The following is a 14,858-nucleotide window of genomic DNA, read 5'->3' as shown; positions in this document are numbered from 1 at the left end:
AGAAGGATTTCTTTGGTTGATTAAAAAATCGTAACTTATTGTATCCTAACATGTAAGCCAATACTTGACCAAAGACTATAAATCATTTATCTTTATACTCTGAAGCTCCTCTTTATGAAATAAATGATGATAACGAAAAGTTTTCAAACTCAAAATTCCAATAAACAATACAAAATAAAAGCAGAGCAGATACAGTCTTACAAAACATCAGAGGTGGGATCAGGTACTATAGAGGAGCGAGTATCATAGACGTCCGATCACACCTACCGTGTGTTCTTGACGATCATGTTCTGGAAATAAGGGGAAAATCCGTGGACAACTCAATGTGTGAATAATGGTTTATCAATTAGTATAAAAAATAAAAAAGCAATCGATTTTTTTTTTTTACTAAAGCTTTATCACATTTAATTTTTGGGTCGACTGCTAAGGGATTTCAGAATAACATGTGTCATATATATTTTATCTTTTTATATACTTTAAAGTTCAGATCCATGGAAAAATTTCATTCCATCAATTGTTTGTTATCTACACCTTTTCATCTCAAACATATTAGAAATTGTTTATACATGGAATATTAATAGCTCATTTTTGTTTATATATACCAAATCTAATATAATTGTATTCCTCTATAATTTCCTTAACGCATTGTATACATACAAGACAGCATAAACGGTATACTTATTTATATGATATGCATGTACAAATTAGAAATTTGAAGTGCTTTAATGAATTGTATGGAATATGATTGAATTTTGTTTTATTTTCAAAAGCTCCAAACATCTTTTAGAAAATTCAAACTCACCAATTTTCCCCCTAAATTCAACGAAATCAAAACGTGCGACATTCCTACAAGCTACTTATTTGCATAAATACGATGTGTAGCAATAATATTGTGTAGCATTCTTATTTAGAAAACTTATTACGCTATCTGTAAAAACAATAGCTAGTCAATCCTATCCACATACAACCCCGTCCTTTACCTGTTAACAACCTCCGAGGTATCCCTAATAAGAACCTGAAAAATTCTCTTCTCAAACAAACGAATGCCAGACGTCTTTCTATAGATAGTCTCCATTGGCTGCATACAGACACTCGAGGACATGGTAGTAAGAACCAGAATGGATAATCCGTAACTTAACTAAGGGTTTTAAACTTGTGTAGACAGAAGATGTCTTCTATGAGGCAGAACTCTGACAGCAACAGCTTTAACAGCCCTGTTACGGGCCACAGCTGCAGAAATCTAGGGAATTTGTCCTTCTAAATGTGGCAGAGTGGTTTTAATAAATAAATAAATAATAAAGAATATTTATTTACCTCAAAGTGTTTTACAGTTATCATTATCATCATTGCACTTTTCACTTTGCATGTTACTAATTCTGACTGGCTGACCTTGTCGACCTTTGACATTACGAGTTCGCAGCACTGTTAAGGCCTACTATGAGAAATCAACGGAAAAAAGACGTAGAAAAAGGGGGATTTTTAAAAAATTGAATTTATTTCAATTAAGCCGTTTTATTATCACAGAACTTAAATACTTATGGAAATAGCATTGTATAACCCACTCTGTACTGTATGAAGTTTAGTCCCATCGATGGACAGTCACGTGATGAATGCATAGTAGGTACACCGAATGTAGGTCAATAACAAAGAATGACTGCACTTAAGGACGTTATTTGGAACCTTTTCGGTTACCCATTTTAAGTTTAACATTACAATATATCGCTATATTAATCTATGATTTATGTGCAAGCATATGTTTTTGATATTTATTTCTAGAATTTTTCGTCATGCATATTTCTATAATTACATACAACGCTATTGAAAAGAACACGTTTAAGCCATAAATTCCGGAAAGTTGAACTGGACCGCTTTCGATTTTAAGGTGGCAGCAAAGGGGCGGAGACATTTAAATCGCATGGAAATGGATCATATGCACATGGTTTTCCGTATTTGATTTACATTATATATGAAAAAGGCGGAGAGGAGGGTTTTGTGTTCATTGTGTACAAAAAATAAATGATTTATAACCATGCATATAATTTCATTAATTTGTATCCACGTAAGTAAGTAGAGTAAGTAAAGAGCAGAACATTAAGAGAAAAACAAAAAGTTCATAAAAATAAACAAAATTGTGATAAATATATGTCTGCATTTTGTACGCTTAAGTTTGTAGTGTCTTTTTAAAGAATTATTGGTAGATGAAAATGACACTGAAATACATTTTTATTTTCTGAACATAATGGACTGTCTTAGCGTAAATGAAAAATAATTTGCAACCTGTCTATAGGATAATCTGAAATAAGTACACACAATAAATCCATAAATGACATGCCATTTGATTACTGGCAGAGATAATTTTCAAAAGAGTTTTGATCTTTATTCAGAGTACAAAGGGCAATGCATTAAAGAAAATGAATTTTGGCTTCTACATTATCAAGCACTGCATAATTTTCTCTATCTAACGTTCTTTTAAAATTGTAATACTTAAAATCTCACTGCTCATGTAGTATTTGCTGTCAAGCAGCGAATTAACTAAATCTTAAAATAATTATATGTGTTCGAACCTACAGTGTATTTAAAAAAAATGACATTTTCACTTTATCTTAATCATCTTGAATAATAATTGTGGACTAATTTAATTAGTAACGGAAAAATAAAATAAAAAGTTTAGTTTTTTTTTGGTGTGACTGTGGGCTCCTACCCTGACCTAAAACTGGTCGGGCCCCCGTTTTCAAAATTTCTGGATCCGCCACTGCTATATGTACAGCATGTAATCGGCAAAATAATACCCATTTTCTTTTAAATGCCCCGAACAAAAACACTATAGTGAAAGAAGTCAACGTAAACTTTAAAACGCCAATAAATTGTACGCAATGATCTTCAATGTTTTGAAAATGGAAGTACATGTAGATATAAAAAGAATTTTCCAACGACTGACACAATGAAAGCGTATCGAACACTTGAATGTCACGTGAGAAAAGTGATTATAATATCAAACGGGTCACATGGGCTGACACTCGGTGACTTACTAATTTAGAAGCTAACTCGAGCGAAGTTTGGGTACATTTTTTTTAAAATTAGATATGAGCCGCAACTTGACCAACATTGTCCTTTGGATATGTATAGGTTTAAAGTAAAATACACATTCTGTGCAAATAAGAAAAATGGTCAAGTTGCGGCTCGATGTAAACAAAGTCGTTGAAAACTGGTATGCATATGAATAACAATAGAAATGAGACAAAACTGTAAGACCCCCGTCTCAAAAGATAGTGTCGCTCGGCATTATTTAATACTTTCATGTAATATAATACACCAAAACCTGCTCTTAAGACATTGTTTAATACCTATTGAACATTAATTTAATGAATTTTGGAATTTTATTTTGCGCAAAACATCGGGTTCCAACTCTCATAGCTTAAGTGCAGTCATTCTTTCAATATCGCAAGGGCATACCCTGGTTGAAATTAAATATTCAAGCTATTAATTGTTTCTCCATACTTTGTAGTTTCTGAAAAGTGCTGCTGCTGTAAATAGAATTCGCTTTTTAATAGTTAAATTTTTAAGTTAATAGGCCAATGTCGAAATATGTTTGACTTTTACTAAATATTTTGTGTGCTTAAATAAAATCACGGCCTCGATTTAAAGAAAGCAGCAGCACTTTTCAAGTTAAGGAAAAGATTCTATATCTATATTCAAAAAATGGTTCAGATCTATGCAGTGTATGCCCTTGCGAAAGTACGATTTTATGAGGCATCTCGATGTAAAATATACGTAACCTGTACATATAAACACGACATAGTTTATAAAATACATTCTCTTGGTAGTTAATTAATAATCGCACTAAACAAAGGCTATACATTGGTATTAATCGACTATTTAAATCCTGTAAATAATATTCCGTTTAATAATAAAACGCATTTTTCATTGATAAAAAAATTCCTAAATCTGCCTCTCACAACACATGAAGTACGTCATTTTTACCAATATGACGTCATGTTTACAAAATCATCGCGATGAGTGCTTTGTTTTTAACCAGCTACATGGGATTTAATTTGCAACTTTTTTTAATGCATTGATAAGTAATATTGTTGTTTATTATGCTAATACAGTTAAGAGTTGCAAATTATTTCATTTTCAGGTATTATGAGAAATACATAAAAGTCCTATTTTTGTGTGACGTCACAGTAAACTTTCCCGTATAAATTAGGCCCCGCCTCCTTATTCAAGCCTTAACAATGCTGCGTTACGTAGTTTTATTGGCCAAGGGTTTTGGCGATAAGATTCTATTGTTCGATGTGATGTGCGGGGGCACTTCCTTCTCGCACGGACAGCCAACGATACCGGCTGTGAGACCATTCTGTCTCGGTGACAACAAGATATACATTTGGGTTTTACCATTACATTGAGTATTACTATACAGATCACATTCAGTAAGTCTTATCTATTTTTCTACTTTTATCTTTCTATCTTTACGTAATATAATTTCTTTGATTGAAAGAGAGAACGAGTGAAGTTTTGAAATAAAGTTCATTGTCTCTTGTAAAGTATTATTATCAATAATCATATTGATTATAAGCAATACTAGATATAGATATTGTAATTTGTACAGTTTTATTATTTTTATGATCAGCTATACATACTTGAGATTACGGCTGAACCTATGATTGTTGCATGTTTTTATATAGGTTCTGTATGGATGTAATATTCGAGCCAGCATTTTTGTTAGTGCTCAGCCTGATTCCATAAATTGGTACGCTATAGGAATTATTACTTGCTTTTACATTTTTAATATACTTTGATAAATTATCCAAACTTACGGAAATTTCTATCTAAACACGATTTTGGTAATTCTGTAATTTGTAAGAGTTATTTCCCTTTTTACATATTCATGAATTTGGAACATTTACAATCTGTTAAATCTATTTTTATTAAAATCCGTGTCGATGTACGAGGACTGCATTAAACTGAATATATTGTTTGATGTCATTTACTTATTGTATTTTATTTCTTATAAGGCCGATATTTTCAATTGTTTATATGTGGAACGAGATCCCGGCAATAAAGAATCCATGTAACCCTCATACTGTGTTTGTTCATCAATATGACACGGTCACAACTGGTCAGAAAACTGCATACATGTATATATCATCAGCTGCAAAGTTTGTTTCAAACTGTATATCAGGAAATTGGGAGATCTCTGCAAGAGAATGAATAATCACTGTTCGATAATTAGGACCAAATAACTCCATGAATTGGAGAACGTTCAAAACTTGAAGGTCAAATATGGGAGGACATGACAGTTTGTTTTGAACGTATTTTTGTATACAAAGGGATTTTAAGTACCTGCACCTGATTAACGTCATTTCATAAACATATATATGTTTTTGTACAGAACTTCTGATGTTTCTTTTTCATTGTCGTTAATAAATTTTGGTAAAGAAAGTAGCTTGGTATAACATTTTGTAGAACCTGTTATATTCCTTGAAATATATATTACATATATTCTTCTGATAACCAACACTTGTGTTGTCCTTATAGTGAAGAGAAAAAAACGGCATTAAGTTTGCAAACAAAAACAGTTTATATATATTGTGTTATATACAGAGTTTCCAAGCTTTGAATATAAAAAATATAAACCATGAAATATTTTTATGATAAAAAAAAAAGGAGCCAGGCATTCACCAACAAATTAGTGATCTTTCATAAGGAAAACATATGAGGTTATCAATTTTAGTAAATGTAAACAAGTTCAAAATGTTGTAACTTTTTTTTTCATTAAAAAGTTAAATCATCAAAATAAAGTGTTTCTTCCATATACTATCAAATAATCGCATACTTTAAGTTTTCCTCCAAAGAAAAATATACAAGTTAGAGTACTTTCTGTGTATACCATGTACATTTGATAATCTTTTGTATATATGAACAGCAGCTATTATAATAGCAAATTCCAAAGAAATTCTATTAAATATACAAACTACCTCCATGCATCACTGTACTGTATGTAAACTTCATTTACAAGAATATTATAATTACATCCTCTTTTGCAAAATCCATTAATATCCATAAAATCGAAATTGACAGTGCTAATTAGAAATTAACCCTCGTCTATAATTCGAATCATATTTGACTAAATGTGCCATAATTAAGGCTTCAGTTTTAAAAGAGCACAAAAGAAAACCTTAAAGAAATAGTTACCATTTGAACAGAAGTATAATACTAATAACATTGCACAAAATATATTTAGTAGTTTATGTATATTGCATAAATTATCACAAATTCTCACAACGCATATTCTGATCTCCTAGCTTACAGAATATAAATTTATAAACATTTTATTTAATTTAACAAATAATGAAAATACATGTATAATGAATTCTGTTAAATGAATGAAAATACCTACATTATAAAAATAAATTGTTAAGAAAATATAGTGGAGGAATAAATTATTGTATTAAGTACTATTTTTTTTTAACATTAAAATGCACATAAATTAGTTACAGATATTTTTAACTTGTGAAGTGGGAATATCCCATTCACATGATGTATATATAATTTGATGACCCTAGATCTTGCCCTAAATTAAATAAACATAAAATTAGTACGTTACACAATTTTGAGGGCTAAATTCATTAAAACTACAAAAATTAGATATATTCAAATCTGTCTTACTGGTCCATTGTTTTTATCAACTTCTTCATTGATCTCTTATATGTAGGTCTGACTGTACATGCCTAATTTAACAACAACACAATATGACTTCTTTACAAAAGTAAAAAAACAATATGTACAAACACACTAGGTCTGGAAACCAGAAGTCTCTGTCGAGACTGTAGCTCTACTGGTTTGTACTTATCAAAAACCATTGCACTATTTTATGTATCTTTGTGTATAGTCTACTTGTGTGCCAACCTATTTTGAAATCAAACTAGAACTGTAGAAGGAGTAGCGTTTTTAAGGAATTTCACAGAAAATTCTATTTTTAGTAACCATGGTAATACCGTTAATCGAAATCAGAAACAGATGCACTATTCTATGTATCTTAGTGTAGTCTACTTGTGTGCCAAGTTATATTGAAATCAGACCAGAACTGTAGAAGGAGTAGCGTTTTTAAAGAATTTCACAGAAAATTCTATTTTTAGTAACCATGGCAAAACCGTTCATCAAAATTAAAAACTGATGCACTATTCTATGTATCTTTGTGTAGTCTACTTGTGTGCCAAGTTATATTGAATTCAGACCAAAACTGTAGAAGGAGTAGTGTTTTTAAGGAATTTCACAGAAAATTCTATTTTTAGTAACCATGGCAACACCGTTCAACAAAATCAAAAACCGATGCACTATTCTATGTATCTTAGTGTAGTCTACTTGTGTGCCAAGTTATATTGAAATCAGACCAAAACTGTAGAAGGAGTAGCATTTTAAAGGAATTTCACAGAAAATTCTATTTTTAGTAACCATGGCAACAAAGTTCATCGAAATCAAAAACCGATGCACTATTCTATGTATCTTAGTGTAGTCTACTTGTGTGCCAAGTTATATTGAAATCAGACCAAAACTGTAGAAGGAGTAGTGTTTTTAAAGAATTTCACAGAAAATTCTATTTTTAGTAACCATGCCAACACCGTTCATCAAAATTAGAAACCGATGCACTATTCTATGTTTCTTTGTGTAGTCTACTTGTGTGCCAAGTTATATTGAAATCAGACCAAAACTGTAGAAGGAGTAGCGTTTTTAAGGAATTTCACAGAAAATTCTATTTTTAGTAACCATGGCAACACCATTCATCGAAATCAAAAACTGATGCACTATTCTATGTATCTTAGTGTAGTCTATTTGTGTGCCAAGTTATATTGAAATCAGACCAAAACTGTAGAAGGAGTAGCGTTTTTAAGGAATTTCACAGAAAATTCTATTTTTAGTAACCATGGCAACACCGTTCATCGAAATCAAAAACTGATGCACTATTCTATGTATCGTAGTGTAGTCTACTTGTGTGCCAAGTTATATTGAAAACAGACCAAAACTGTAGAAGGAGTAGTGTTTTTAAGGAATTTCACAGAAAATTCTATTTTTAGTAACCATGGCAACACCGTTCATCGAAATCAAAAACCGATGCACTATTCTATGTATCTTAATGTAGTCTACTTGTGTGCCAAGTAATATTGAAATCAGACTAAAAATGTAGGAGGAGTAGCGTTTTGAAAAATTGTTTACAGACAGAGGGACAGACAGACGGACAGCTAGACAGACAGACAGACAGACGGACGGACGCCGGACGCATTACTATCACATAAGCTCTTCTGGTCTCTGATCAGTAGAGCTAAAAACTGGTATTTATACTCTAAAAATCAATCTTTCGTTGTCAGTTTTATTTTACACAGTTGGGTAAAAATGTGTTAACAAATGCATAAAGATATTGCAAAATTGAAACTGAGAGATTCTTTTCATGATTACATTGATGTAAAGCTTATTCACTTGATAGATTTGGTGGTCAAATAAAGGTAACCCATTAAACAACACAGGATGGAATAAAAATTCAGATCTTAGTAAGCAAATACAATCAGATCTGTCAAACTAATATATTCAATGCAGATTACAATTCAATACAAAATAATAAGCAACATGGTCACAATTTTTTTTTCTATAGCTACCATTGTCATGTTCATGATCGGGTTATCAAATGGTTAGCATTAGAAAAGCACTGTCGTTGAAACAAATGAATAAAAACAAAACCAAAAATGTTGCACACAAAATATCATTGCAGTGAAAAAATATACTTCAAATCTTGGACCATGTGGCAGGCATTTTTTTCAAAAGTTAATAACAAAGAAAGATATACAAAAACTGTAATAGTAAATCCATGTAACAAAAAGAAATCTTTGCCAGTTTGCTTTTACGATAATTAACTCCCAATCATCAAGCAGTGGGATTCTTTCCCGCGAAGTTTTCCTTGTCCTCCGATTTTCCTTTGGTTCGCTGTCGTCGGTTACGAATGGCTCGGACAATACCAGACACAACCAGAGCAACCCAGATTAACCAACACAACCAGGCAGCCACCTGTATGTGATAAACTTAGTTAATGGATAATGGAGAAAACATTATTTATCAAATAAAATCAAATCAACAGCAAGCAAGTTAAAACGAACTTTGAAGTTATTATGAAAAGAAACATAATTTATACAATTTTACCTCTGCGACATGAAAGAGTTTAAAAAAACTCCCTGAGTCATATTCTTTTTCATCTTCGGGTCCACTGCACGCTGATCTCACATGCTTCTTTTCTGCTGTGGCACAACTAAAAATTGACAAGAAATAAGAAGAAAAATAATCATTCAGAATTAAAGCTGAGCCTCACTTTTCTAAACACTCATAATCTGAACAGTTTACTTTCCAGTCAAAAGTAGTGGAGAGCAGAGTTGACAGCTGAAGACCTTGCTTTTAGATGTCCTTGTACTACTACTAACGACGAGATGATACTCTATTTCTATGACTGGCAAGAGTTACCTGTCCTGTTTTGAGATTTCTCTGTACGACTGACACGTGTTGTCGAAGCCTACACTTATCATACAGGCCACAATCATCATCACCCCGGCGACGAGGGAGTTCAGCAGAATAAACGGCATCACCCACATCTGAGACCTGAAAAAAAAAACATCAAATCAGTCAGCCATGACTACAAAATGTGAAGCTTGTGTAAAGTTGACAATTTAGTGCATATATAACGGTCTAACAATAAGCATGAAAAAGATTGTTGAAATCCATGTAACATCAATTCATCTGCCAGCAACCTGCATGGTTTAAATACTGGTAAAGTGACTTCATTTTACAGGGTGTTTTTTGAAAAGAAATAACTTTACTCTAATTACTTTGACAGATTTAATGAATAAATCCAGTTATCCTATGGAAAAAGCGTACTATGTATATTATCATGGAATTCATCTTTTAATATCACGTCAAGGAAATAACATGTATATCAATTTGGAACTAAAACTGTAGAATACTTAACTCATTTTTAAACAACTCACCCAACAGTGGGGTCTTGAGTTGACTTGTATACAGCGTACACATTGTAACAGGTCTGTGCTAGGCCATAAAATATACACGCAAACACGGCGAAGTAGATAGGGAAGTTACAGTTTCCAGAGTCACCGTACGTCACACATTCTTCTTTCTCGTATGAGGCATACAGAAAACAGTATCCACCATTGTTCATCTGAAAAAAAGCAGATCAAAGCATATATCATTAAAAATTTACAATACAGAAATATATACAGTGAGCTGTGTGAAGCCGTATGAAGGGTTTCCCGTCAAATCAAATGTACAATATCACTACCGAAAATACTTTTTTGCTGTATGAATAAAGAACCGAATATGGTACACTTCTTAAGGTTAGAATTAATGAAATAAATGTTATAATCCATTGAAAAGTACATTTTTATGTTAAAAATACAATTCAATATAGCATACAGTGTATTAATATATCTGTATCAAAAATACAATGCAATATAGCATATCAATATTTGTAGTATATCAGAGACATGAATAGCATAAATACTTTAACTGGAGGAAAATATTCACATATTTGAACTATGGGAAAAATGTTAGCCTTAAATGGATATATAAACATAATGTCAATAAAATCTTAAAACTTGATTGTTTTCACGTTTTTGTTGGGCAAGTGAATTGTTTAGGCTTGCAAGTGAAATTTATTATATCACTTGCCCTGAGTTATAAAAAAAATTCTAGACACCTGATCAGGGGTGTAGAATTACACTTTCCTGTTGCATGGGGCAAGTAAAAATTCATACGGGAAAGTATGATCGTGGGTCATGCTCACCCGCTCGGGAAAGTAAAAATAAATGACAGTAGACACTTATGTTGTTGAACGTTGTTCTTTTCACGTGTTTTGAATAAAAATTGATTTGAATTTACTTAGCTAGTGAGTTGTGTGAAGCAGTATAACATGTATAAAGGGTTTCCCATCAAATTAAATGTACAATATCACTACCGGAAATACTTGTTTGCTGTATTTCATGAAAAACCAAATAAGGTACACTTTCCATTTCTCAGAATTGATACAAACATGATTTGAGAGCTATAACTCTTGAAATTTAAATGATTAAGGATAGAATTAACCAAATAAATGTTATTATCCACTGAAAAATAATTTTTACTTTATAAATACAATTCAATATAGCATACAGTGTATTAATATATCTTAACAGTGATTCATTTTGCCCTGCGTATTGCGTAATTTACGCATTAAATTCATTAAATACCCATTGGTTTTTGTCCAGTGCGTCCCGAATACGCATAAGTGATAACCCGCATAAAATAGAATTGAAGTTTCCAGTTTCTATTTTTATCGTTCATTCTATTTTTCGGAACTTAGCATACTTCATATTTCATTTGTCTTGTATAAATCATTTAAAAAATATTAATAATCAAAGCAAATTATAAGGACAGTAAAAAATCAGTGATGTAATTGTAAAACATTGCTTTGGAGTTGGTAGACAATTAATTGCCTGGAAGGGTGTTGGGAGATAATTATCAAGTGACCAGCACACGTGTTTAAAACATTGGCTTCCTTTCATTGGTACGTAGAGAGGGTGTTTAAGTTGCAGTAAATTTTCACTGGGTTATTTACAACCAAAAATATTTTTTTATTATTGTATTTCATTAAAAAAAAAAGACATTGCTTTGTCTGATTATTACAGAAGGAGTGAACGGTCTAAAAATAACATCGGTAATGGCGGCCTACACTGAGAGTCGGGGAGACAATAAACATGCAGCTCAAATTAATTTTAACTTGCTTTTTCATGTCTTTATAGTATCAAAAGGTTATGAAAATGACATTTTTAACAAGCATACTTTCCAACAATAAATTCCGAAGTTTATATTAAAATATGGCGATAAACAAAAGAAGTTACACATGTCTCTATAGGTAATATACTACGGCATGTACGTATGATAGCCATGTTTCACCTGAAAGAAAAACATATGAAAATCCCATTTTCATGTAAAGTATGCGCTCCTTTCTTACAGAAATTTTATTTTAGGAAAAAAAGTGCTTATTATATTCCGCCGAATACGGTAACTGAAGAAAAAAAACTTGGCTTGATATCACATTCATAGTTGTTAAAATTCTGACCCATTGATTTTGAGTTCTGACCCATTGCTTTCTGACAGAGGGGTACACTGTACCCATTCATTCAATTTTCAAAATGAATCACTGTATCTATATCAAATATACACTGCAATATAGCATATCAATATTTGTAATACATGACTGTATATCAGACACATAAATGACATATTTTAATTTGAGGAAAATATTCACATATTTGAACCATGGGAAAAATGTTTGCCTGTAAATGAATAAATAAACATTAAATGTCAATTAAATCTTAAAACTTGATTGTTTGGTTTTTGATGGGCAAGTGAATTTTTTAGGTGGGCAAGTGAAATTTATTGTATCCTGGGGGTGCGTCGATTTACCCAAAAGGACCCAAAAGGACCCCAAAAGGAACCCAAAAGGACCCAAAAGGAACCCAAAAGGACCCAAAAGGAACCCAAAAGGAAATCAATAGGACTCAAATAAATATATTAATATACATTGAAAATTAATAATTTGAATTAAATTATGAATATTATATTATAAATTTACCTAAAAGTTGGCCAAAACATACATTTATATTGTTGCAACTTTTCTCAAAGAAATAACATACGACTTTTATTACACATCAAAAAATATATCTGGTCAGATATGCTTTGATTTCTTTTAGCTGAAATTAACAAAGTACAATGTATTATTCTCTTTCTCCTTTGTTTTATCATATCTTACTATATGATATTTAATAAATAAAGAAATAAAGTTTTATTTAATGACATGTTCTAGGCATGTGGTATCGGGGATGGGTGTGGGGGGTGGGGGGTACCTCCCAACCCCACCCCAAACACAAACTTTACCCTAAAAAAGTAGTTTTAGTTTTAATAAAATATGAAAGTATTTATTATATATCCATTTATTCTCTTTATTCCAAGTCCCTTTGGGTCGTTCTTTATTTCCTTTTGGGTTCCTTTTGGGTCCTTTTGGGTTCCTTTTGGGTCCTTTTGGGTTCTTTTGGGTCCTTTTGGGTCCTTTTGGGTAAATCGACGCACCGTATCCTGGTGTATTGTATTTTCAACCTATTTAGATGTAATTTATTAATTTATTGCAAACTTTACGGAGGCTGAAAAACTGTGGGCTTAAAATGTTAGCATATGTGTCTATGAATAAAATTATATGACCCAAATTGCAGTTTTATGTTTATTTTATTTATATGCCATAATATGGGGAGGGTTCATTTTTACCTACAAAAATATTAGCGTCTTGTGTTTTCGACCTAAATATAGTATCAACGACCAAACAGTATTGGCTTTAAATATCCGTTGGATATTCCAAACAATAAAAATACGATTGTCTGTCTTTCAAAAAAACATTGAACAAGTTGCATATTTTGGTTGCAAATATATTTATTCGTTGGTTGAACCCATCTGTCAATAGCTATGCATTTCCAAAAAATTCAGTGAAATTACATGGCATTTTTCAGTAAAAATCTGTAAGAAAGTGCCCACATCTAAGGGAGAAAAAATTTTTTGATCCAAACATTCATTTCAATATTCATGCATCTCTTTGACAGAGATCTAATTTTCTTTCAGAAAAATGTCATCAAAAAATCTTTGTTATTAACCAATTACATCTTTGATTAATCAACAGATAAAATGTGCATTAGTAAAAATACTAAAAATCCTGACATCGGACTAAAACCATGTAGGGAATTCCGTTGAATTAATTATTTTGGGTATTTTCACTACAGTTGTGTGGTATTTTTCCAAGTGTAGCAAACGAAAATAATATTCTACTGTGCGGTATCTGCACGGGAAGCAGATTGGGAAAAATAGGTCGAAAATACAATACGGTCGAAAATAGGATACGAGACGATATCACTTGCCCTTGGGCAAGTAACTTATAAAAAAAATTCTAGACCCCAGCTGATGCACTGTAATTATTAATTTATTTTATTTTCAAAGACAAGTAAAAGTAGACAGAAATAAATTAAGATCTAAGTAAGTAGAAATAGTCATTGGACTGGACCTGACTGTAGCCTTTAGTGTACATCCTGGAATTCCCGGGTATATTCCCCCTAACCTGTCAACTTACTTCCTTGCCAAGTCTATCTTTTTCTGCCTATATACTGACTGGATATAAAGAATGTGAGAAGATTATGACTCTTACATTAACAACACCAATTGGTATTGACACCGCAAAGCCACCAACAAACACAGCAATGTAAAACAATGTGTTGACAACAAGCTGAACGTCTGCCACCGCCATCTTGAATTTCTGTTTGCTATGGCCAACTCGTACGTCAAGTCATTCGTTCGGAGATATAAACTTAAGCATTATTTTACATCACAAAATATTTTGCAAACTTTCTTTTTTCACAATTTTAATTACAAAAATCCCATAATAGACAGTACTACGGTAGCTCAAGAGGGAAATGATTTTCTTGTTCAAAATTTCTATATGTATAAATCTTAATTTTGAAGAATGAGTAACTTATTCAACAAGTTAATGAATTGTATGGAGAAAACGAACAGCATCCAAGCCCAAAAGTTCATTAAACAAAACAACATAGGAGCAGAACAAACACTGTCCTCCAAAATATCAGAGACGGGATCAGGTGCCATGAAGGAAGAACATATCTCATGCCGACTGCCCACTTCCGCCATTGCTCGTGATCGGGAAATAACCTAAAATATGTCAATAATTCAGTGTGTAAAATAATGGCCTAACAATCATAATGAACAAGAAA

The 14,858-nt window shown here is 31.9% G+C and overlaps 1 protein-coding gene across 1 annotated transcript; it reads right to left on the bottom strand.

The window, feature by feature from the left end:
- Window positions 1-8,820: 8,820 nt before the first annotated feature.
- Window positions 8,821-14,382, bottom strand: LOC134266216 (uncharacterized). Its single transcript, XM_062748451.1, has 5 exons — window positions 14,279-14,382; window positions 10,026-10,213; window positions 9,505-9,639; window positions 9,190-9,295; window positions 8,821-9,057 (listed from the first exon to the last, which is right to left on the bottom strand). Exons 1-5 carry the CDS (start codon window positions 14,375-14,377, stop codon window positions 8,917-8,919), a joined length of 669 nt encoding a protein of 222 aa, XP_062604435.1. The 5' UTR covers window positions 14,378-14,382; the 3' UTR covers window positions 8,821-8,916.
- Between the last annotated feature and the right edge of the window lie 476 nt (window positions 14,383-14,858).

Source organism: Saccostrea cucullata, unplaced genomic scaffold (genome assembly GCF_032062105.1).
Source record: "Saccostrea cucullata isolate Sc308-1 unplaced genomic scaffold, CSIRO_AGI_Scuc_v1 ctg1301, whole genome shotgun sequence".
Classification (NCBI taxonomy): Eukaryota; Metazoa; Mollusca; class Bivalvia; order Ostreida; family Ostreidae; genus Saccostrea; species Saccostrea cuccullata.
This window is presented reverse-complemented; position numbering and strand designations above follow the sequence as displayed.